This window comes from Oratosquilla oratoria, chromosome 1, assembly GCF_046742065.1.
Source record: "Oratosquilla oratoria isolate Oo_2021 chromosome 1, ASM4674206v1, whole genome shotgun sequence".
NCBI lineage: Eukaryota > Metazoa > Arthropoda > Malacostraca > Stomatopoda > Squillidae > Oratosquilla > Oratosquilla oratoria.
This window is the reverse complement of record NC_134777.1, coordinates 63615725-63642999: the sequence shown is the minus strand read 5'-3', so window position 1 is coordinate 63642999 and position 27275 is coordinate 63615725. Positions and strand designations below refer to the sequence as shown.

At 38.9% G+C, this 27275-nt stretch overlaps 1 protein-coding gene across 1 annotated transcript in view; it reads left to right on the top strand.

The window, feature by feature from the left end:
• The window catches only part of LOC143033591 (uncharacterized), a 42746-nt gene that overhangs the window by 13442 nt on the left and 2029 nt on the right, over positions 1–27275 (top strand). Inside the window, exon 3 of the mRNA XM_076199109.1 lies at positions 18589–18750. Coding sequence (XP_076055224.1) covers positions 18589–18750 — 162 coding nt within the window. The remainder of the gene's footprint in view (positions 1–18588; positions 18751–27275) is intronic.

Below are 27275 nucleotides of genomic sequence, written 5' to 3'. Positions count from 1 at the left end.
CTACAGGTACGAAAGTGAAGGACCTTATTACAAAGAAACAAGACCCACCATCATCATCATCATCACGTCACAAACATCTCCAACCAAAAATAAGAACAGTGTAGTATATGAAATCTCTAGTAGTGGATGTGATAAGAAATACATCGGTGAAACTAGCAGGGGGCCTAGACACTAGAATAAAAGAACACCAAATAGATGTTAGACACCACAGAGTTAGCAGTGCGATAGTAAATCATGTCGACGAACGAGGCCATTTACCGAAATGGGACAATGCAAAAATTCTTATGGATAACCTCACAAGACAAGAAAGAAAGGCGATGGAGTCCGTATTCATCACCAACCAGGAAAACATCAATAAGAGGACTGGGGATTTGATATGGGCTAAAGCAGCAGCACGCTTCGTCATCTTGGACAAAATACACAGAGCCCCTGATCCAGACGGACAGCTCAGCCACGCGACGACCAACAGGCGGATATTTTGTCCACTCGCTGCGACAACTCGTCACACCGGCAGATGACGTCGAGTGGGGGACCAACCAGACACATTGCCACGTTCCCTTTTTCTGTCATGTATATATTGACCAGCTTGACTTCGAACACTATTCCTCTGAGATTCAACTCAGCGCTCCTAGAGGTCGGACGTCTCTTCAACCAACTCTCTCCACAAGCTCCAAGTATCTTCGCCGGCCGGTGGTGGCTGGGAGATACATCTAGCTGCCGCCGGTCTGGCATGGCCGACCTCTACGCTGACGTCGGCAGGCGGGCTTACACCAATACAAATACACACACACATTTCCCAAGTCACGTAAATCTCTGTTTTCAGAGTAGTGCTTGGAAGAAAAGAGGCACATGCACACTTTCTCGCTAGCAAAGCAGAGGCCCAAACCGTCTCTCTCAGTACGCCCAATCTGACCGCAGGCTGGTTGACGGAGAGACTTGGGACACCTTTCTGTCCGACCGGCCCGCAACCATACGCTGGTCTCTCGCTGACGCTGGTGAGCGAGTTTACACTTCTGACATTTACACACAATTCCCAATCGCGTAATTCTCTGTTTTCAGAGTTGTGATTGGAAGGAAAGAGACCATACAACACCCGCCCGTCTGCCCCTCCCTCGCATCGCCACTGAATCTACTCTTCCGAATTCCAAACCCAGTCTGGGGATAAACAGACAACGCTCGCCCCACCTGTGGCTCATCAGGTTCGCGCTCGCCAGCGGTGGCGGCGATGAGTATCTCCTTGCCGCTCCCGTTCTGGTCACTGATCTCTTCGTTGACGTCGGCAGGCGGGTGTACACCGCCCGTCTGCCCCCCCTCGCACCGCCCCTTGATCAGCTCTAAAAGGACTTCAAACCCAAAACCTGGGGATAATCAGGGTACGCTCGCCCCACCTGTGGCTTATCAGGTTCGCCCTCGCCAGCGGTGGCGGCGGGGAGTTATCTCCTTGCCGCTCCCGTTCTGGTCACTGATCTCTTCGTTGACGTCGGCAGGCGGGTGTACACCGCCCGTCTGCCCCCCCCTCGCACCGCCCCTTGATCAGCTCTAAAAGGACTTCAAACCCAAAACCTGGGGATAATCAGGGTACGCTCGCCCCACCTGTGGCTTATCAGGTTCGCCCTCTACACGCGGAAAGTGAAATCAACTCACTTCTCGTAAGATACACACATACACCTCTCACGAACAGAGCCACAAATCACGCACAAACATATACACTTACTTTTTCTTCGACTAAAATTCGCTTCCTTTCTAACTTTCTCTTCTACTACATCTTCTCATTTCAGTTTACCTCCCACTAAAGATTTTTCCGTTTTTCCACCTTTCTCTACTACTACGCCTCCTACCATTTTCTAAACTTTCGTTGGTGATCCTAACCCCGTTGGTAATCCTAACCTCCGGCGTCAAGCGCTGCCCTCCAAGCCCCTGGTCCAGTTCTCCTAAGCCATGACAACAAACTAGCCCCTAATCGCTCGCAATTCGCCCGGTGGCAATAGCCCTCTTTTATACACTACTATCTTTTCATTTTCTAACAGACATTCTTCCCCTCCCACAAAACCCAATCCCGCGCAAGCGTGGTGGTCTTTTCTTGGAATCCAGAATCCTCTGAGAAGCCACTCAGGCGAAACTAGACAGCAATAAAAGTATTTCCCTCAGCCCGTGTTCCCTTTACCTCCTACCCAATAATAATGATAATAATAACAATGATGATAACATTGATAATAATAATATCAATAATACTAATAATTTAATCAAACAATTATAAGTAAATAAATCAACAAAAGGGCAGCTGAGCCTATTAATCAAGGAGATCTCCTGGCCAATTCGTTTTATTTATTTTTTTAACCATCCCTGCTAAATCTCCTCAGAGCTTGATCGACCTTGGACCGCTAACAAAGGAAACTCATACCAAATATCAAACATTCTATTACTACACATTATCTATTACGACAGTTAAACCGCACATCTTTATAGCATGACCCATTTATATTACATATATCTAGTAGGGAATTTCCTAAATTCATTTTACGTAGGCGACACCCCTACGGGTCAGAGGTACGCAACATTTTTGACTATTCTTTACTCAAAGAAGAATCCTATAACTTTTTTTTTCTACAGTGTTAGTCCTCATTTCTACAACCTTCTTTTAATATCTCCTTCACCATCATCATCATCATCACATCACAAATATCTCCTTTAACACAATCATCACACATCACATCTCCTCTACCAACATCATCATACATCACAAATATCTCCTTAACCATCATCATCACACACCACATCATAATCACACGTCACAAACATCTCCTTGACCATCATCATCACACATCACAAATATCTCCTTTACCATCATCATCATGTATTTTATTTATTTACATTATTATAGTTTTTATTTATCATTTTATTATTTTCGCATCGGACCTAGATATGGACCAAAAGGTCTCCTGTCGGCATGCTCCGCCTTTGTAATCCTTTGTAGGTGACTTGATACAGGTCTTTAAGATTTTAAAGGAAATTGAAAACATCAAAAGTGACAATTTTCACATTGAATGAGAATCAGACAAGAAACAATGGTCTCAAACTGTCCGGAAATAGATTCAATTTGGAAGTAGGTAGAAACAACTTAGCCAACCGTGTAGTTAATGAATGGAATAAACTTCCTGCACAGGTAGTGCAATGTAGTTCAGTTCGAAGCTTTAAGAATTATTTAGATAAACTATTAAGCAAGATGCTGTAATGATTATAATTTATTTTATATTATTTGTTTTTGTTTTGTTATCATGTGTCTGTTTGATTTTCATTTATTATTAGTTATATGTCAATTTATCATTATTTACTATTTACCTGTTTGTTTATTATTTAACTATACCTATGCATTTATTTATGTATTTTATTTGTTATTTACATTATTATAGTTTTTATTTATTATTTTATTATTATTATGATTTTTTTCGCATCCGACCTAGATATGGACCAAAAGGTCTCCTGTCGGCATGCTCCGCCTTTGTAATCCTTTGTAATCACATCATCACAAATATCTCATTTGCCATTATTATCATCACACACCACAAATATCTCCTTTACCATCATCATCACACATCACATCACAAATATCTCCTTTACCATCATCATCACACATCACATCACAAATATCTCCTTTACCATCATCATCACACATCACATCACAAATATCTCCTTTACCATCATCATCATCATCATTATCACATAACGACTCTGTCTTTGTAGTGTGATATTGTCCCCAAGGATTGAAACGCTGGTTACTGCCAATAAAATACGAATTCCTCAGAAGGGGTCTCAATAGACCAAATCCCTCTTCAGGCCAGGGACCACCAATGAGCTGGAGCATAATCTATTATAATCTATTGTATTGATGTGATTAAATATCTTATTTCTTGTGAAGTATACAAAAAAGGAGGAAGAAGAGGAAGAGAAGGAACAGGAAGAGGAAGTGGAGTAAGCGGCGGAGGAGGAGGAAGAGAAGAAGGAGTGAAAGTAAGAGGATGAGAGAGAAGAGGAGGATGAAAAAGAGGAAGAGGAAAATAAAGAGGAGTAAGAGTGGAAGGAGGAAGAAGAGGAGAGGGAGGAGGAGGAAGAGGAGGAGGCGGAGGAAAAGGAGGAGGACAGCAGTCGTCCATTGTCAGCTGTTCCCGTGTAATAAAAAAAATGCATAAATGAATAAATAAATAAATAAATAGATAAATAGATAAATATATAAATAGATAAATAGATAAATAGATAAATAGATAAATAGATAAATAGATAAATAGATAAATAGATAAATAGATAAATAGATAAATAGATAAATAGATAAATAGATAAATAGATAAATAAATAAATAAATAAATAAATAGAATAAAATAGAAGGGTGCTCTGGGAGCTGCTACTCCTCTGGGTGTAAATAAAGAAATTGAGGGGCTTTAAAAGACAGGAGGCGGGGAGATGACTCTTCCCGACGTTCGTCGCGCGATTCATCACTGCCCTCTCGGTGAATGTTATGACTAAAAATGCGAAACCTTTTAAGCGCCTTGACTTCACTGCCGCTACCTCCTTCAGGCAGGAGAAAAACAAGACCGGAAGAGCAAGTGTGTGGCTGGCAGTTGCTGGTCTTGCCCACGAGATCAGCTCGCCTGTTTCCCTTAGAACAGAGTATCTTAACCTTTTCCTATCTTAGCACCCCTGTAGTCAGTCCTAGGCAGTCTAGCACCTCCTTGACTATAGCTAACATTTGATTACCAGAAGGATAAAGGAAAGTGGTGTACTGCCATGTACTCAGCACTTCCCAGCACCCTAGGTTATGAAATGCTGTTTTAGAAGGACGAGCCCCTGGTCCTCTTTGCAACCTCTGGTGGAGTGCAGGGGGGTGGGGGATTCTGGGCATGGCCCCAGACGATTGGTCCAATGTCAATCGATCTAATGGCGACTGGTCCAATGCTAATTGGTCTAACAGACCAATTAGTTTAAAGGCATTTAATCTTAAACTGATTTGTCTATTTGACGGTGTTGGGCTATTTTTCCTCCCCAACCTCTATTTGAATATCTGAAATATGGCTTCACTTACAGAAATATATACTTCTCTAAGAATATTTCAACACTCTGTTTAACATATGTATAAGTTTACAATTTCTTAGTTCATCATTCAGCTATGCTATATATATCGGGAAAGATAATTTGATATTTGGAGAGCTAACAACCAAAATGTTATAACCAAAGCCATTTTTACTCAAACGAACTCTCAACTGTCGGCACTGGCGAAGCCCGTGGAAGCCCACTGTGATAATCTGTTAACCATCCACCCCAACAGCGACGAACTTTAGGGATTTTATTCTGGTTAATAACAAACGGTTTTATTCAGTTGAGGGGGAAAGAGGGTGGTAGCTCTATTCATGGATGGATTAGTGTTCATCTCCTCTAATCTATTTGTGTCCGCGCCGCCCTCTATTCAACTACGCCCAACGGTTTTATTCAGCTATTATGAACTCCGTGCAGTGTTAGATAATCTATTCTGGTTAACGACAGATGATTTTATTTGGCAGAGCCAGAACTCTCTTCTTCATATCACACACAGGTCGTAGAAGGGAGGAGTTTTCCCATACACTGGTGAATCCTCCTCCTCCCACTCCTCTTGTAATCCTAGATTTCCTCAATGCTTTCCCCATTTTCTGTATCAACGTACTATTTTTTCACCATTATATTCTTACGTTCGTAAATAGTTAAACAATTTATGAAACTAAATTATTTTTTGGACTGCAGTCCAGTAAAAAAAAAAATCTTACTTCAAGGGATCATAAAGTTCCTATTTGATCTGATACCCAAATAATACAATCACCATCGAAATACAGAACATCATAACCAAAACAGTTGATTCAACCAGGATAAACACAGATAATTACCAACGTATTCTTTTTTTCATGCTTTTTGAGAACGGCACGCAGCACTTCATCTGTCATATAATTCTTTGCACGTTTATGATTCAACCACTCAGAAAATGGCTGTGACATAATTCAGTTCCGGTGACGTGCTGTCTGGTGGAAATTGGATCAAGCGTGGAAGGGAGAATACAGAGCGAGCGACCGCCACTACTTCCGCAAACGTCAACGACTTTCTGAAATGCCGCCCAGTTTGCAAAAATGCTTCTCGAAAACATAAGACAAACTTCTGGTATCCTGAAACTTGTGGACTTCAGATTTTTTTTCTTCAAAATATTAGAAACTTCACAGTTTTGGAAACTCCCAATGGGAAAAACTATCAGTATATACGACTAAATGGAACGGAGTGAAGAGACGGGAGGCGGGGTCACTTCGTATTTCCTCCCAGCAAAGAGTTAAGGCATGCTTTGACACGACACCTCACCCTTTACAAGTGAGAAAGAGCCTTGGTATGAACATGCATACATACGTAGACACATATATACACACATACATATACACATATCATACATGCAGTACATATATACTTGCATAATATATAATACATACATACGTAAATACATGTATACATACATACATACATACATTCATACATACGTAGTACATACGTATGTACGCACATACTCTACTAAACTGGGACAGTGATGACTGAATTTTCAATGTATTCGACTGCGGTTCTTGATGTCGCTAAATCGATTCTAGTCGTCAAACACTGACTGGCCTGAATGGAGTGGTCCAATATATGATTAAAGTTGTCTGACACTAGGCTCCTCATCAGTTGGTTATAATCATCGAACGTTAACCTGAATAAAATGTATAAACACACACACACACATACAAACACACACACACACAAACAAACACACACACACACGGTTTTCTGTTCCAGTGGTATTTTAGTTTCTCTAGCAGTAGGTTCGGTATAATACCCCGTTCAGAGATTGACATGTTATTGCCCCCCTTTAGTAAGGGGATGGGTGTGTAGTATAAGGTGATTAAGATCATATTAATCCATAGGCCGGACCGTATGAGATCTGAGTTCTTATACGTTCTCTATATCCAAGATTATATTAAAACACACACACACACACACACACACATGCACACACACACACACACACACACACACACACACACTTCAACGAATGGACGGCTTAGAAGACGTTCTGAAGAAAAGTGAAGTCTGTGGATCCCAACGCAAAGAGAAGTGCCTAGTGTTTTTGCAGGGTGGGGGGGAAATTGCTCGTGGAGTAGTGGGAACGTAGGGAAAGAGGAAAAGGGGAGGGATTACTGAGGGAAATGGAAGGAAATGAGGAGGGAGTAGACTTTGACCAGCCAGACAAGCGGAAGGTAAACAAAAGACTTAGCGAGGATCAAATGTCTAATAAAAATGTAAAGATTAGAAGTATAGAGAGGAGCAATACAGAAGAAAGTGACGAGAATATGTTCCAGGGATTTAAAGAGGGTGGGGGGGACACAACCCCCCCCCCCCCCGACTGATAAGACTAGAGGAGAGAGTTGATAAGGTGATCGAGGACTTGGAGCGTAAGTTAGGTAACGTAGACTCCATTTTTCAAAGAATTGAAAGGTTGGAACAACTAGAGAAGGCTAACAGAAACTTAACTGAAGAAATAGAGGACCTAAAAAGACAGTTAGGAAATGTAAAGGAGGAGAATGAGAAATTGAAGAAGAATAGTAATGAAAACAGAGAGAAACTAGCTACAGAAGCTAAAAATTGGAGAATAACTCAAGAAGGGAATAAGGTTTCATTCACTGACATAGTCAAACAGCAATTGAAAGAACATAATGAAGACTCAGTTATTAAAGTGATGAGACAGAAGGAGAATATAGTAAGAGAATTAGCTGACAAAAAGAAATGTATAATTATATTAGGAATGGAAGAGAAACATAACCCAGATAGAACTGCAAGAATCAAGGAGGAAAATGAAAGAGTAAGCAGTTTATTAAAATTAGTCCAGGAAGATGAACCAGAAATTATAAAGGAAATTGAGGAAAAATTCAGACTCGGAAAATATAGTACAGATAAGACCAGACCAATTAAGATTAAATTCAGGTCACAAACAACAGCAGAGAAAATTCTATCCAAGACAGGGAAACTAGCAACAAATGATCAATATAAAAAGGTATGGATAAAAAGAGAAATGAATAAGGAGGAAAGAGAGGCAGAAAAGCAGAAAAGAACTGAAGCTAAGGCAAAAAACGAGGAAAGAACGGAGTCAGAGAAAGAGAGATTCTATTGGAGAGTAGTGAACATGAAAATAAAGCAGTTCGACATACTAAAGAAAAACATAAGGGAAACAGAGAATACAATGGAAGTGGCAGAAAACTAAGAGTGTCTTACACAAATATAGATGGATTGATAACAGGATTGAATGAACTGAATGATTATTTGAAAGAAAAAGAACCGGACATAATGGGAATTGTAGAAACAAAATTAAAAGGCCCACTACCACCCAACAGTGTAGGACATGATACATACAATTATTGGATTAGAAACAGAGAGAAAAAACAAGGGGGTGGAGTTATGTTCCTGACTAAGAAGGATATAAACGTGAAAGGTGTCATATATGGAAAGAATACAGTAGAGATGATTATGATAGAAGTGGAAGACCGAGATAAGAAGAGCAGAAAATTTGTGATCAATTATGTGCCTCCGAAAACAGCCTCATGGGAGGAGAGTGAACATAAAAGTATGTTAGAGGACACAAAGATAGCATTAACTAAAATAATGGAAGACGGAGGAAGAATAGTTATGATGGGCGACTTTAATTGCAAAGAAATCTGCTGGGAAGAAATGACAGTAAAGAGTGGTGATGACTCATGGGGAAATGCTCTACTTGAGATGATTACTGACCATTCAATGACACAATGGATACAAGAGAACACTAGGTATAGAAATGAAGAAGAACCATCGAGGCTAGACTTAATAATTACATCTGAACCTAGAATAGTGGACAAGATTGAATATAAAACACCAATAGGTAAAAGTGACCACATATTGATTGAACTGGAACTTAATGAAGAAAAATATATGAAAAGAAATGAACAATATAGAAAAGGAAGAATGATGTATGAAAAAACAAACTTTGATAAAATAAGAGAATTCTTCCAACAAGAAAACTGGGAAGAAATATACAAAGAAGAAACAACAGTGGAAGAGAAATGGAATATTTTGACAAAAATTTACAAAAAAGGAGTGGAAAAGTATGTCCCAAGACAAAAACAAGAAAAAGAATATGTAAAATGCTGGTACAGCAAAAGTTGTAGGGAGTTAAAGGACAAAAGAGACAAAGCCTGGAACAGATGGAAAAAAGACAGAAGACCTGAAAAATGGAAAATATATACTGGTTATAGAAATGAATATGTACAAAAGTGCAGAGAGGAAAAAAGAAAATATGAAAAAGATGTTATAGAAAAGTGTAAAGATCAACCAAAACTATTCTACAGATTTGTAAACAATAAACTGAAAAACAAACAAGACTTAGAGAAATTAAGACAAGGAGGAGTTGAATACACTGAGGAAATGGAAATGGCAGAAATTATGAACAAACATTTTAAATCAGTGTTTACAAGGGAAAATATACAACCTGAAGAGATTGAGTGGAAGGAAAAAGTCCCCCCTATGGAAGAAATAGAAGTAACAAAGAATGAAATATTGACACACTTGGGTAATTTTGATGTCAGAAAATCGCATGGGCCAGATGAAATAGCAAACTGGATTCTGAAAGAATGCAGGAATGAACTGGCAGACAAAATACATAGCATAATAAGCAGTTCCTTAAAAGAAGGAAAAGTTCCAGAAGATTGGAAAAAAGCAAATATAGTACCTATATATAAAGGAGGAAATAAAGAAGAACCTACCAACTATAGACCAGTCTCTCTAACAAGTACAATAGCAAAAATATGTGAAAGAATTATCAAAAGTAGATGGGTAAAATACTTGGAAAAAAACAACGTACTAAATCCAAGACAATTTGGATTCAGACAAGGACGATCATGCGTCACCAATTTAATATGTTTCTATTCAAGGCTAATAGATATAATACAAGAAAGAGATGGATGGGCTGATTGTGCATTTCTAGACCTAAAAAAAGCTTTTGACAAAGTACCACATAAGAAGTTGCTTAAGAAATTAGAATATGAAGGAGGAATACAAGGTAAATTGCTAAATTGGATGGAAGACTTTTTGCAAGAAAGAAAAATGAGAGTAGTGATAAGAGATCAGCACTCAAAATGGAATGAAGTAATAAGCGGTGTCCCGCAGGGAACAGTTCTGGCCCCAATAATGTTTGCTATATATATTAATGATATGGATGAAGGAATTGAAAGCTATATGAGCTTCTTTGCAGATGATGCAAAATTACTGAAAAGAGTGAAAACTGAAGAAGATTGTGAATCACTACAGAGAGATCTAAATAAAGTACAAGAATGGAGTAGGAAGTGGGAGATGGAGTTCAATACAAAAAAGTGTAGTATAATGGAATTTGGAAAAAGCAAAAACAGAATAACAGGATCATATAATTTGGGAAAAGAAGGAATAAAAAAAGTAGAAAATGAGAAGGACCTGGGAGTCATTGTTATGAATAATATGTCACCTGAGAAACATATAAATAAGATTTTTGGAGAAACTTATAATTTAATAAGAACAATCAAAGTGGCATTTACATACCTGGATGAAGAAATGGTGAGGAAAATCCTAATCACCCTGATAAGACCAAGATTGGAATATGCAGCAACGATATGGTCACCAAGTACAAAAAAATGTATAAAAAAACTTGAAAGAATACAAAGAGCAATTACAAAACTGGCACCAACACTCTCAAAACTATCATATGAAGAGAGACTACAAAAACTTAAACTACAGACACTAGAGCAAAGAAGAGAGAGAGGAGATTTGATAGCTATTTACAGAATCATGAAAGGCATAGAAATTACTGATAGAGAGAATCTGATAAAATGGGATGACAGAAATACAAGAGGACACGGAAAGAAAATAAAAAAAGACAGCTATAGAAGAGATTTTAAAAAGAACAGCTTTCCTCACAGAGCAATAGACAGTTGGAACAAGTTAGATGAGAAAGTGGTGTGTGCAAAAACAATACATGAATTTAAAAATAGTTTAGATAAAATGAGATATGAAGACGGGACCCCACGAGCATAGCTCCCCTTCCCGTAAAATACAACTAGGTAAATACAACTAGGTAAATACACACACACACACACACACACACACACACACACACTTCAACGAATGGACGGCTTAGAAGACGTTCTGAAGAAAAGTGAAGTCTGTGGATCCCAACGCAAAGAGAAGTGCCTAGTGTTTTTGCAGGGTGGGGGGGAAATTGCTCGTGGAGTAGTGGGAACGTAGGGAAAGAGGAAAAGGGGAGGGATTACTGAGGGAAATGGAAGGAAATGAGGAGGGAGTAGACTTTGACCAGCCAGACAAGCGGAAGGTAAACAAAAGACTTAGCGAAGATCAAATGTCTAATAAAAATGTAAAGATTAGAAGTATAGAGAGGAGCAATACAGAAGAAAGTGACGAGAGTATGTTCCAGGGATTTAAAGAGGGTGGGGGGGACACAACCCCCCCCCCCCCCCGACTGATAAGACTGGAGGAGAGAGTTGATAAGGTGATCGAGGACTTGGAGCGTAAGTTAGGTAACGTAGACTCCATTTTTCAAAGAATTGAAAGGTTGGAACAACTAGAGAAGGCTAACAGAAACTTAACTGAAGAAATAGAGGACCTAAAAAGACAGTTAGGAAATGTAAAGGAGGAGAATGAGAAATTGAAGAAGAATAGTAATGAAAACAGAGAGAAACTAGCTACAGAAGCTAAAAATTGGAGAATAACTCAAGAAGGGAATAAGGTTTCATTCACTGACATAGTCAAACAGCAATTGAAAGAACATAATGAAGACTCAGTTATTAAAGTGATGAGACAGAAGGAGAATATAGTAAGAGAATTAGCTGACAAAAAGAAATGTATAATTATATTAGGAATGGAAGAGAAACATAACCCAGATAGAACTGCAAGAATCAAGGAGGAAAATGAAAGAGTGAGCAGTTTATTAAAATTAGTCCAGGAAGATGAACCAGAAATTATAAAGGAAATTGAGGAAAAATTCAGACTCGGAAAATATAGTACAGATAAGACCAGACCAATTAAGATTAAATTCAGGTCACAAACAACAGCAGAGAAAATTCTATCCAAGACAGGGAAACTAGCAACAAATGATCAATATAAAAAGGTATGGATAAAAAGAGAAATGAATAAGGAGGAAAGAGAGGCAGAAAAGCAGAAAAGAATTGAAGCTAAGGCAAAAAACGAGGAAAGAACGGAGTCAGAGAAAGAGAGATTCTATTGGAGAGTAGTGAACATGAAAATAAAGCAGTTCGACATACTAAAGAAAAACATAAGGGAAACAGAGAATACAATGGAAGTGGCAGAAAACTAAGAGTGTCTTACACAAATATAGATGGATTGATAACAGGATTGAATGAACTGAATGATTATTTGAAAGAAAAAGAACCGGACATAATGGGAATTGTAGAAACAAAATTAAAAGGCCCACTACCACCCAACAGTGTAGGACATGATACATACAATTATTGGATTAGAAACAGAGAGAAAAAACAAGGGGGTGGAGTTATGTTTCTGACTAAGAAGGATATAAACGTGAAAGGTGTCATATATGGAAAGAATACAGTAGAGATGATTATGATAGAAGTGGAAGACCGAGATAAGAAGAGCAGAAAATTTGTGATCAATTATGTGCCTCCGAAAACAGCCTCATGGGAGGAGAGTGAACATAAAAGTATGTTAGAGGACACAAAGATAGCATTAACTAAAATAATGGAAGACGGAGGAAGAATAGTTATGATGGGCGACTTTAATTGCAAAGAAATCTGCTGGGAAGAAATGACAGTAAAGAGTGGTGATGACTCATGGGGAAATGCTCTACTTGAGATGATTACTGACCATTCAATGACACAATGGATACAAGAGAACACTAGGTATAGAAATGAAGAAGAACCATCGAGGCTAGACTTAATAATTACATCTGAACCTAGAATAGTGGATAAGATTGAATATAAAACACCAATAGGTAAAAGTGACCACATATTGATTGAACTGGAACTTAATGAAGAAAAATATATGAAAAGAAATGAACAATATAGAAAAGGAAGAATGATGTATGAAAAAACAAACTTTGATGAAATAAGAGAATTCTTCCAACAAGAAAACTGGGAAGAAATATACAAAGAAGAAACAACAGTGGAAGAGAAATGGAATATTTTGACAAAAATTTACAAAAAAGGAGTGGAAAAGTATGTCCCAAGACAAAAACAAGAAAAAGAATATGTAAAATGCTGGTACAGCAAAAGTTGTAGGGAGTTAAAGGACAAAAGAGACAAAGCCTGGAACAGATGGAAAAAAGACAGAAGACCTGAAAAATGGAAAATATATACTGGTTATAGAAATGAATATGTACAAAAGTGCAGAGAGGAAAAAAGAAAATATGAAAAAGATGTTATAGAAAAGTGTAAAGATCAACCAAAACTATTCTACAAATTTGTAAACAATAAACTGAAAAACAAACAAGACTTGGAGAAATTAAGACAAGGAGGAGTTGAATACACTGAGGAAATGGAAATGGCAGAAATTATGAACAAACATTTTAAATCAGTGTTTACAAGGGAAAATATACAACCTGAAGAGATTGAGTGGAAGGAAAAAGTCCCCCCTATGGAAGAAATAGAAGTAACAAAGAATGAAATATTGACACACTTGGGTAATTTTGATGTCAGAAAATCGCATGGGCCAGATGAAATAGCAAACTGGATTCTGAAAGAATGCAGGAATGAACTGGCAGACAAAATACATAGCATAATAAGCAGTTCCTTAAAAGAAGGAAAAGTTCCAGAAGATTGGAAAAAAGCAAATATAGTACCTATATATAAAGGAGGAAATAAAGAAGAACCTACCAACTATAGACCAGTCTCTCTAACAAGTACAATAGCAAAAATATGTGAAAGAATTATCAAAAGTAGATGGGTAAAATACTTGGAAAAAAACAACGTACTAAATCCAAGGCAATTTGGATTCAGACAAGGACGATCATGCGTCACCAATTTAATATGTTTCTATTCAAGGCTAATAGATATAATACAAGAAAGAGATGGATGGGCTGATTGTGCATTTCTAGACCTAAAAAAAGCTTTTGACAAAGTACCACATAAGAAGTTGCTTAAGAAATTAGAATATGAAGGAGGAATACAAGGTAAATTGCTAAATTGGATGGAAGACTTTTTGCAAGAAAGAAAAATGAGAGTAGTGATAAGAGATCAGCACTCAAAATGGAATGAAGTAATAAGCGGTGTCCCGCAGGGAACAGTTCTGGCCCCAATAATGTTTGCTATATATATTAATGATATGGATGAAGGAATTGAAAGCTATATGAGCTTCTTTGCAGATGATGCAAAATTACTGAAAAGAGTGAAAACTGAAGAAGATTGTGAATCACTACAGAGAGATCTAAATAAAGTACAAGAATGGAGTAGGAAGTGGGAGATGGAGTTCAATACAAAAAAGTGTAGTATAATGGAATTTGGAAAAAGCAAAAACAGAATAACAGGATCATATAATTTGGGAGAAGAAGGAATAAAAAAAGTAGAAAATGAGAAGGACCTGGGAGTCATTGTTATGAATAATATGTCACCTGAGAAACATATAAATAAGATTTTTGGAGAAACTTATAATTTAATAAGAACAATCAAAGTGGCATTTACATACCTGGATGAAGAAATGGTGAGGAAAATCCTAATCACCCTGATAAGACCAAGATTGGAATATGCAGCAACGATATGGTCACCAAGTACAAAAAAATGTATAAAAAAACTTGAAAGAATACAAAGAGCAATTACAAAACTGGCACCAACACTCTCAAAACTATCATATGAAGAGAGACTACAAAAACTTAAACTACAGACACTAGAGCAAAGAAGAGAGAGAGGAGATTTGATAGCTATTTACAGAATCATGAAAGGCATAGAAATTACTGATAGAGAGAATCTGATAAAATGGGATGACAGAAATACAAGAGGACACGGAAAGAAAATAAAAAAAGACAGCTATAGAAGAGATTTTAAAAAGAACAGCTTTCCTCACAGAGCAATAGACAGTTGGAACAAGTTAGATGAGAAAGTGGTGTGTGCAAAAACAATACATGAATTTAAAAATAGTTTAGATAAAATGAGATATGAAGACGGGACCCCACGAGCATAGCTCCCCTTCCCGTAAAATACAACTAGGTAAATACAACTAGGTAAATACACACACACACACACACACACACACACAGTGTGGTAGCGTTCCGGGCCGCCACTACGGTGGTCCGGGTTTGAATCCCACACAGGGCTGAAATAATTTTAGTATCGCTGCGTTGAGGGTTGTTACTCCAACTTTCGTGGGCGGTAATTTGGGTGTGGATGTGCGTGTAATGTCATATCATTACCCATAGATCGGTCATATGAGCTCTGAGCTCTCTTCCGGGAGGGAAATAGGTGTTGATCACGAGTCCAACACGTGATCTAAGACTATGGTGTATCACACACACACATACACACACACACACACACACACACACACACACACACACACACACACACACACACACACACACACACACACACATATATATATATATATATATATATATATATATATATATATATATATATATATATATATATATACACGTAAAAACAAATTAGTCTTAAAATCGTGTTTGATTCTGTTTTGAACGACGTGGACCCGGATTCGATTTCCAAGAAACCCGACCAAACACTTTAGGTTTAACGTTGACGATCTTGGTCACAGCTAAGCGTCTCCTGACGTGAAGGAACCCGCCTTTCATCTTACCCCACTTCCCTTTCTTTACAATGAATTCTTTCTCCACCAACTCGTGTGCCTTAAATGTCCTGTCTCTGAATAAATGCATTCAGGTTTTTCCTTATGAACACAAAACTCTCCAGCGTTCATTTCCCATGTATACATGTAATACTCACACTATGTTATACTATATCCACATATACATGCACAGGTTTATATACATTCACACATACACACATGCGAAATAAACTGTAGATCCCACATTCGGAGAAAAGATGATCCGTATATTACGATCACAGTCTGTGATCCTCTTCGACGTGGCTGTACATAGTGATGGTGAGGTTTATATACTTTGTCGGGGGATACATTGTGAGGACGAGCCAATTGTACGTAGACTGTGCATCGGACGAGGATAGCGCCAGGTCTGGGTGGACAACTTTAAGAACGAGTTTGTGAACTGCTAGACTAGTAATAGCATCTGGGGATCATTGCCCTTTAGAGGTTGTTTGGTAAGAGAGGATTCTTCTATAAATACAATTATAGTTATATATAATAACACCCTTTCCCTAAGTCCATTCAGTGATGTACACTTTCTGCTTACTCAGTGGTATTTAATCATACCTCCCCCGACACCAAGTCAAAGGGCTTTCTTAAATCCACAAATACCGTGTGCAGGCCGGCATCCACCTCCTTTACTTTCTCTATCGCTTGCCCCTGAGTAATTACTTGAGTCCTTGTCCCGCCCTCGACCCCGTGACCTCCAACCCATTCTTCATCCTCCCATGTATCCACTTTTTCATGATCTTATAACCATGAGACAAGGGAGTGATTTATATGAAGTTGAGGTTTCCTTTGTGGTCTTCTTTCTTGTGCATTGAGCTGACTATGCCATACAGTCAATCCCTAGGTACTTCTCTTTCCAGCACTTGCTGACTCACCTCTGTCATACTTCCGATCATAGCTTCACCTCCAACTTTTAGCAGTTCTTGTGGCAGACTCTATTCGAGGTGGTTTCCCTGTTGCCAGCGATTCTATCTGGTTTTTTATATCACAGCTAGTGGCGTTGTTCTTTCCTCCTCTATCTACGTGAGTTGCTGTAGATCAATTTCGTTCGTTATTACCTGTTATTACTCCCCAAAATGTCCTCGCTACTTCCTCTTAACCTATCAGTTGCGGAAAATCGCTGGATCTTTTAGGATGACATAGGGTTGCCTCCTCGACTGGCTAGGGCTGTCGAAAACCAACACAGCAAGCCCCCAGAAGGTCCCGGGAATCGAACTCACAACTACCTGCTCTTTCATGCTATTCTATGACACACACGACTGCACCAACCTGTCACACCACTCCTGCAAACTTCTCTATCTCATCTCTCCAACCTCTGTCTTGCACGTTTTCCATCTCGCGGCCACTCAGTAACACACTTGCTCCATCGTTCATCATTCGTTCGCGCTAATTTAAATGTCCAATTCTACTTCCTCTCTTTTACTGCCTCCCAAATATATTTCACTCCAGTCAGGTCTCTCATCGAACTTGCTCTCTTTCTGTCTTTAAGCGTTATTTCCACCACTGATCTCCCCATTATTCTTTGTGCACTCCTCAACTTTGTCTCTATTACCTTCGCCATTTTCCAAGTTTCACATCCGTAAATAATGGCTGGCATTATACATTGATTTTGAATTTATTCCTGACTACTTTCTTAATAAGATTTGAGATAGTTATTGCCGATAGAGTAATCAGTGGCTTTCCTAGTGTTCATACTTTCTGACTGTTTAAACTATTCATCTCTATCATTATTGCCACTTCCTCAGAAGTTCTATGAGGAGCAAAATACAAGTACCTAGCTTTTACAGTGCAAAACGTCATACGGAGAAACAGTTGGGACAGGGCCAAAATTGTATTAAGTCCAACTGCAGCTTTAGAAGAAAAATTGTTGAATCCGCCTTGATCGAAAAATGTCCGAACTTGAACATCTCCAAAGGTCAATGGTCCCCGGACATAATCTCACGGCTAGTTGTGAGCCGTTTGGTTTAAAAAAAACTACCCTCCTGACCCCATACCCCCACCAATCTTGACCCCGCTTCCCTTCTGACCTCACACCTCCACCCACACATCCCCTCCCCTCTGACTCCACCCTGCGCGACGGATTGTCATGTTTTTAGCTCTGCGTGTTCCCCTTCTACTCATATCTCAATTGTATTTATGTCTCTACAAATTCTTGTAACCTGTACTTTCCTGAAGAGGGCTATAGCTATTAGCCGAAATATAGAAGTTATACTTTCTTCTAAGTTTCCTTTTATTCCGACTGTGGGTTCTTCGTGATTATAATTTTACAAATGTGCTACTACATTTTGTCCAAGTGATATGTATATATGTATATTCATATATATATTATATATATATACATATATATATATACATATACATACTGTACATACAAATGCAATACGCACTCCTGGATGCTCTAACCTATAAGTTCTACTTTCCTATATTGCGATTAATGTTTATTTTAGATGTAATTGATTTCCACTTTATTTTTAGTATTTCATATTTTCTTCGTTTGTACAATACACTAATGATATTACTTCGTTGCCTAATTTAACTAAGCTGGAAGATTAGAATGAATGTTGCGCAAAGGCAGACGGACATATTTCGTTTGTTTTTGTTATCATCATTATTAATTTCTATTATCTTTAACTGTAACCCTTTCTTAAACACTAATGGTTCTTGCAGCGTGCCCGCCGTCCTTCTCCCACATTGGTACAGACTGTCTCTCTGTCTCTAAACTGTACCGGAATTGGAATGAGGCCCGGCTCATCTGCCAGTCCTTATGGGGAGACCTCATCGTCCACCGGACTACCATTGCTCTACAGGAGCTTCTTTTGGCGCACGGAGGTAGGTCAAGTCCTGCTCGATTAATTTACTCTTCCAAACCTGTGTCGCACTATCTAATACCAATTAGAAATATATATATATATATATATATATATATATATATATATATATATATATATATATATATATATATATATATATTCCATTCTATGAGAAATCTCCAAGTTTTCGATGAGTCTAGGGCAGAGGTTCGAGCCACGGGTTCGCGGGACGATTTACAGGGGTACTTAGATGACCAACCAAAGATTACTTAAACACTTAATCCTGCACTTCTGCATGAGTAGTATCACTGTGCATTGTGTTTTATGTTAATGCTTAACTGATGAATAAAGTAATTAGGATTTGAACAATTTGATATCCACTGTTGTACCATTGCATATCTAATTAGTCTTAATATATTACCATTCTCTATTCTATGTCAGGTTAATAGGGGTACGGGTCGATGGTCTGATGACCTTTGGGGTACTAACGGGAAAAAGGCTGAGAACCCCTGGTCTAGGGTGTCTACCGGAAAGGGATCACTTTTGGGTAAGATGGCGACTACACTGACGACGATTACGTTGACGTCAGGGCTAAGAATGCCAAACCCTCATGTTAGGCGTTTTCTATTCATTAAAAGGCGTATTGCTTGCCATTCTCTTATATCTTTCACCCAAATCTATTCATATCAAAGGCAGTCCGCCTAGGCACGAAGCACCCCGGTTTAGATTGCATTGAGAAAAATAGATAAATAAATAAGCAAATAAATAAAAAACACCCTTGTCCAAGAGCATGTAACGTTCTTGCCTCGAACGCGGGAGTCCCAAGTTCGATCCCCGGGAGATGCAAGGCATTTGTTCCAGTTGCATTTTCATGGCTTCCCAACCCCTCTCCGCAACGACGGACATCAGAGGCGCAGTATACCAGTGTCACATTTCGGTGCTGGCATCTAACCAGTATAACCGAGCTGCTCACACCGGCTGCAGACGCCATTTACATCTACAACCATTTCAATATGCTCAACACTTCACAGGTATTTCGCACCTTCCATACAACCGGTGGTGAGGTACAGAGGCCGAACAGCTCTCAAGGGAGCTGTTGGTTATGCATTGGGCTTTTAAAGCTAAATAAATTTATTTCTAAACCCTCGACCGGTCAGTACAAAAAAAAAAAAAAAAAAAAAAAAAAAAAAAAAAAAAAAAAAAAAAAAAAAAAAAAAAAAAAAAAAAAAAAAAAAAAAAAAAAAACAGCAAGAGCAGGGGTGGGAGCTGCAAGATCGAGCTAATAGAGGAATGACAATTATGCTTTTGGAAGCAGAGGCAGGATACTACCAAACAACGAGTGACGCGTGGACGGGGGCGTTGTTGTGATGAAGAATCCTGTCGTCATTTTCCTACTCCTCCCTCAATCGCTTTGAAAAGTGACATGAAATCTCTTCGTTGGCCGTTTGAACACGGGGTGGGAGGTGGGACTTCCATATTGGTAACAATAATTTGGGTGTCATGGGTTGGGTGAAGTGGGAGACTTCCACTGTAACGATTGCTAAGTCATAATCATAAACCCATTAACAATTATGACCTTAAAATATAAAGCTGGGGTCACCTCTATGTTGATCTTTGAGCTTTCTGCTAACAGCAACGGGATGAGCCCTCAAGTCGTCACTCATCAGTCTCGTCATAAATTCTAGCAAGACGTCTCATGCTCGGCAATCCGACAAAATGGGTTCAACGCTTCCGTGCGGCATTCCTACGATATCACAAACATGAAAGCTACTTCGCCTACCATCTGTAGCGAAAGCCTTGAGTACTTTTTCAACGTTTTACTGTATGTCTCGACAATTGTCCTTCCTTGAAACACTAGAAAAGAAAGAAAGAAAACAAAAACATGGCAGTGCCACAGCAGACTTCCTGAAACAATCGCTTCACTTAGCATCAGAAAGCCATACTACATCTGGTCTCCTACCAATATAAAAAAATCACTGGGACTTTTGGTTGCACATGCAACAATAATGTAATATTCATACATATACAATAACTGTATATATTCATATACAATAACTGGTGGTATATTCGTGCCTAAAATCATAGATACATCTGCATTATGAGTATCCTTCCACTCACTCCACTCCACCTCAGTGGCTCCCCCATCACTTCATTTTTTTCGCGCTACCCTGGGTCCTGTTCTTCTTCTCCACTCATCTCTTTGTCCCGCCTCCTCCAGACCCTTTCGTCCGCTGTCAACAGCTCCGCTTCACTCATGCTTAATAATCCCTTCTTCCTCTCCTGCGCTCATTTGCATTCCCCTCCATCTACTTTTGGGTCTCCAGCTGCCCATTTTTGTCCCTAACTTTGTTTCATATCTTCTCTATACTACCCTGCCCTCCTCCATTCTCTTCGCTAGTCTTAATTATTTCAACAATGTATGCTTATACTGTCCTCCACTCTCACTTCCTTCATGGTAGTTTTCCTTGTGTTTTCATTTGGTATTTTGTATCCACTCCCTAAACCTTGCACACGACCCTCAGGTAGTCTATCTCCAATACTTCCATTGATCAATGGAATCTTCATTCTCCCCTGAATGCCTCTGAGTTAGACAGAATAACACAACAGAAGCCAAAACAATCTATCTTAAAGAACGTCACTGGGTTGGGGTTACAGACCTTCCAAAAATTAATCCTGTCAAAGGTTATGTTTAGGTCTAGGAAAAATATACAGGCGAACCCCTGCTTACTTTTGCAGTTTACTTTGATCTATAGCCTCTTTGCTAAGATGACGTGATGAGATTCTTGATGATTTTGCTCTGGCTTTGGTGACATCGCCAGATAGATTTCCGCATATGCTGTGCTAAACAAGCACCGCCATATTCAAGTACTCATTTTCGCCTTGCAGCAACCAAGAGTAGAATCGTCCCCGATTTCACGTAGTTGATAATACTAATCTTGATACTTTTAGAAATGAGATTACCCATCACTACCTCCATCTCCCCAATCCTAATCCCAGTCTTGACCCTTATTCTGATCTCACCCTAAACCTTATTCCTTATTCTGATCTCCCTTAACCCTATTCCTGGTCCAAATCCTGTCCCCAACCCTTAATTCCCCCTACTCAGCGCCCGCAAATCAAGCCGCCCGTGAGCGCCCTTCTGCAGGTTCCTGCAAAGAAAGAATGGTTTCATACAATGAACTTCTATTGCTTGGTATCAACTAGCATCTGGCACTAGAAGAGGCTGAAGGTAGCGGAAAGAAGGAGTGGTATCACAAGTTAAAAGTGACTCAGCTTTCCTTTTTGTGTCGAGATTAGTGTCTAATAGTAAATGAATGCTGCCCGACTCTAGGCGGCATATAGTGTACGCAGTCACTACCCATTGACGACATTCATTAAGACTTGACAAACAATTTAACTCTGTCATTGCTATTCGCGATTTATATATAACTATGTTCTGGATGCTGCCATGCGGTTTCATACAGCCGAGGTTAGCCCCCATGCGCAACCGAAGGATTACTCTAGTTTCAGTTAACCTTTTCATTGTTATCCACGACTAGTTCTTTTGTTCTGACTGCCGCCAACCAATTTCATGCAATCGAGGTGGGAAGGGACTCCTGTACTTCGAAAGGGTTAAAAGAGCGTTGATCTATTCGCTATCATAGGTTGCCACGGAGATTATTACAACAGCTGGCAGGGAAATTAAAAAAAAAAAAAAATAATAATAATAATAATAATAATAAAAAAAAAAATAATAATAATGATAATAATAATGATAATAATAATGATAATAATAATAATCACAATAACAACAATAATAATAATAATCATAATAACAATCATAATAATAATAATAATAGTAATAACAATAATAATAATATAATAATAATAATAATAATAATAATAATAATAATAATAATAATAATAATAATAATAATAATAATAATAATAATAATAATAATAACAATAATAATAATAATACACATACATACGTACATATACCTAAGGCTTTTTTCCCCCTTACACGGGAGGTAGCCAAAAAGCAAAAGACATAGAAACCACTCCCACCCATTCCATCCCCTACATACTCCTCTCCTCTCCACCCTCTTCCCTCCTTCACCTCTTGGCGCCTCCTGGATGACGGGTCATCCCTGCATCCCGCCCACTGCCCTGGGTCAGAAATAGTGTCGCAAGACACAACACATCCACAGCAAGCCCGATTAATTAATTCGGCGACCCCCCCCCCCTCTCCGTCCCTTCATGCAGAAAAGGAGAAGACGGGGAGAAATCCCTTCGGGCTGCGTCAATTTATTTCTCATATACACTCCCTCACCCCCCCCATCCCCCACCCCCTTATGCATCACAGCATCATCCATACACAACCCTTCTCCATTCACCCCTATCTTCTGTCCTCTCCCGTCCTTCCTCAACATATATTCCTCTCGTAATGCCCCTTTTACCTTATCCATCCATCTCATCCTACGACACCCCTTCTTATTCACTCCTTCAATCTCTACCTTCCACACCTCTTTTACTGATCTTTCTTCACTCATTCTTTCCATGTGTCCAAACCATCCCAATACTCTTTCATCAACCCTATCTCCCAACTCCCTTTCCACCCCTGTTCTCCTCCTCACCTCCTCATTTCTTACTCTATCTAGTCTAGTAACCCCTATCATACTTCTAAGACATTTTATCTCAAACACATTCAAACTCCTTCTCTCTTCCTCTCTTATGTTCCATGTTTCTGCCCCGTACAGTGTTGTCGGCACATTCACTCCTTCATATAACCTCCTCTTAGCATCCATTCCCAGATGTCTATTACTCATTACACTTTTTAATCCAGCAAGACATTTACTTGCTTCTCTCAATCTACATTCTACCTCCACCCCCACTCCTCCTTTTCCTGCCACATTCGCACCCAAGTATCTAAAACTATCCACTTCCACTAGTCTCTCTCCTTTAATACTCACTTCCAGCCTGCTCCCACTCTCTCCCCTTGTACATCTCATCACCTTACTTTTGCCCACATTTATCTTCAGCTTTCTTCTTTCACACACCTTCTGAAACTCTGTCACTAACTTTCTCAATCCCTCCTCTGATCCTGCTACAAGCGCAGTGTCGTCAGCAAACAACAACTGGATTATTTCCCACTTTTCTCCATGTTCTTTAACCATCTCCAACCCCTGACCACTACCCTTGCATTCACCTCTCGCACCACCCCACCCATGTACAGTATAGATTGAACAGTCAGGGCGACATAACACATCCCTGAGGAAGTCCCACCTTTACCTCAAACCATTCATTCTCTCCATTTCTAATCCTGACACAAGCTCTACTACTCTCGTAAAAACTCTTGACTGCTCTTAACAGCTTTCCTCCTATCCCATATATCTGCAATACCTCCCACAGTGCCTTCCTGTTTACCCTGTCGTAAGCCTTTTCCAATCCATAAAAGCCCAAAAAACATCCTTACTTTTACTTATAGCTTTCTCACATATTTGTCTTACCACAAAAATCTGATCTACACAACCCTTACCTGTCCTAAGTCCACACTGTTCCTCACCAATTACTCCCTCTGTTCCTCTCCTAATCCTCTCAATCAACACCTTCCCATAAGCCTTCCCAACTACACTCAACAAGTTGATCCCTCTGAAACTACTACACTCACATTTGTCCCCCTTTTCCTTGTAAAGCGGAACTATACAGGCACTCTTCCAGTCCTCCGGCACTCTACCCTCTCTTAAACAAACATTAGATAACCTCACCAGCCAGTCCATCATAACTGTACCTCCTTTTTTCAGGCATTCTGCATGGCATCCATCCAACCCAGGTGCCTTACCTGCTCTCATCTTAAAAGCTGCATTCATTTCATCTCTCACTATTTCTCCTCCATTTTCCTCACTCATCACTCTCATTTTCTTAGCGCTTCCCACTGCAACTACCTTTCCCTCCCTATCCTCCTTCACATTTAGCAACTCCCTAAAATACTCTGCCCACCTTCCTCTCACTGCCTTCTCTTCCATTATCATCTCTCCATCTGCACCTTTAACTTTTCTTCTCTACTTGATTCGCCACCGCTTCCTCTTTTAATTTCCTTCCAAAACATCTTTTTATTGCTTACAAAAGTTTTTGTCATACTCTTACCCCATTTCACATCTGCTCTCCTCTTTGCCTCCTCTATCTTATGCTTGACCTCCCTTTATTTTGTACCTCTCATACGATTACCTCATCCTTATTTGTAGGAAATCTATGAAAGCCTGCTTCTTCTCTTCTACACCCTTCTTTGCTTCTTCATCCCACCATTCACTACCCTTTCTACTATTTCCTCCCGCCCTCCTTGTTCCACATACCATCTTTGCACACCTTATGACTCCCTCCTTGAACCATCCCTATTCCTCCTCCACTCCTAGTTCTATTCTATCCTTCACTCCCTCCCACTCCTCTCTCAGCTTCTTCTTATACTCGTTCTCCCTTTCTTTCTCATTTAAGCAGTTCACTCTAAGTACCTCCCTATCTTCTGCCCTTTTCCTCTTTCTCCACCTATTCTCCACTCTCAATTTACTTTCCACCTTCCTACCATACTACTGGTCACCACTATATAGTCCATTAACGCTCTATCTGCCACCCTTCCATCCACCACACTCTCCCATGTGTACTTATGTTTGACTTTCTTCCTAAACACTGTATTTGCTATCATAGAAAAAAAAGTATAATAAAAGTGTCATAATTTCTCTATGAACAGAATCCCTCTATCACAGACAAAAGTGATGTATGGCTCTGGTCCGTAGGGGCCCCCCCATATAGACCCTAAAGTATCAACTGCATACTACTTTGTCACAATAACATGCAGCCAATACCCCAGACGGGGAATAATAATGATAATATAATAAATAATAATAATAAATAAATAAATAATAATGATAATAATAATAATAATAATAATAATAATAATAATAATAATAATAATAATAACAATAATAATAATAATAATAATAATAATAATAATGATAATAATAATAATAATAATAATAATAATAATAATAATAATAATAATAATAATAATAATGATAATAATAATAATAATAATAATAATAATAATAATAACAATAATAGTTATAATAATAAATAAATAGAATGAATAAGAAAAACAAAGATAAATAAATAAAATAAATTATGAAATAAACAAATAAAGGGATAAATTGGAAGTAAATAGATAAATAAGCAGATAAATGAATCAAGAATAAACGAACGGATAAACAAATAGATAAAATAATAAATGAAATAATTAAATGAAAGATGAAATATAATAAAAATTGGAAGTCAAAATATGTGGTGGCACCTGACATGGGATAACTGTGTTCAATCAGTGAGCATATTGGACAGGGACTGCTATGGGAGATTGTTCCTTTTGTCTATTTTCACATATCAAAAGAAAGATGAAAGATTAGAAATACTCATAACATTATATTACCAATGTTTGGGACCAAATCTCACCTTGCCCCTTTCCCCTTTATAAGAGGGTGGGCAAATCGGGCCACACACTCATTTTGTCCTAATATTTCTCCTCTATAGCAGTACATGTCTTTTTTCATTAAGTGGGAAAGTAGTTCATCTTTTCACAGCACAAGTAGGGAGATACCCCCCCCCCCCTTGCTGATGTTTAAGGTGTAAAAAACATCTGAGAACATCTGATTATCTTCCTAAAGGGATTCTTTCTCCCTTTAACCCCTTCTTTCCCTTTATTCTGACTGCCACCTGGAGGTTTAATTTACGTGATGCAGTCTTAGAGGGGATTTACACGGTCAAACCACGGTTCGTCGAACGCGGTTCGACAGACACGTGTTTAAAGTGATGTGTGAACGTGTGAATGGGGTATTTGGTTGTCGAACACGTTGGTTAAACCCCAAATACCCCGTTCACACGTTCACACATCACTTTAAACACGTGTCTGTCGAACCGCGTTCGACGAACCGTGGTTTGACCGTGTAAATCCCCTCTTCCTGGCTATCAAGAGATCCTCACGTTTATTGATTACAAAGCCTTTGTCAAGACTTCAGTCAATGACAACTGATTTCTCTCGTGGTTTCAGTGTCATATCGATCTGACAAAGTCAATACTTATTGTCAATATCTATATTTATCGAACCCAGATCCTTTTGGGTAAATATATGACACATCGATTTTATTTTAGTCGTTGTTGGAGAGATTTTATTTAAAGGTTAAGTAACAACAGCAAAGGAAACTCAGCTGATTTAGTCACCGGGCTTTGGACCTACCACAACGCAGACAACTTTTGACTTGTCCAGGACTGAGGCGCATTCTATTTTGGCCAAATCCAGAAAAGTTAATTCAGCTGTGGAGGTGAATTCGGGGCAAACAATCAACGGAAACTCCTGTCTGGGACACTAAACCCCCCCCCCCCCCGGCAAAAAAAAAAAAATCATAAAGTTATTTGGTTTTGTCACAAGAAAACGCGATCTGAGGACGTGCTCAAGTGAAGTTTATGTTTTTTTCAAAAATGGGTTACACATGCTAAAACATAAAGGGTATTCAATAAAATGGG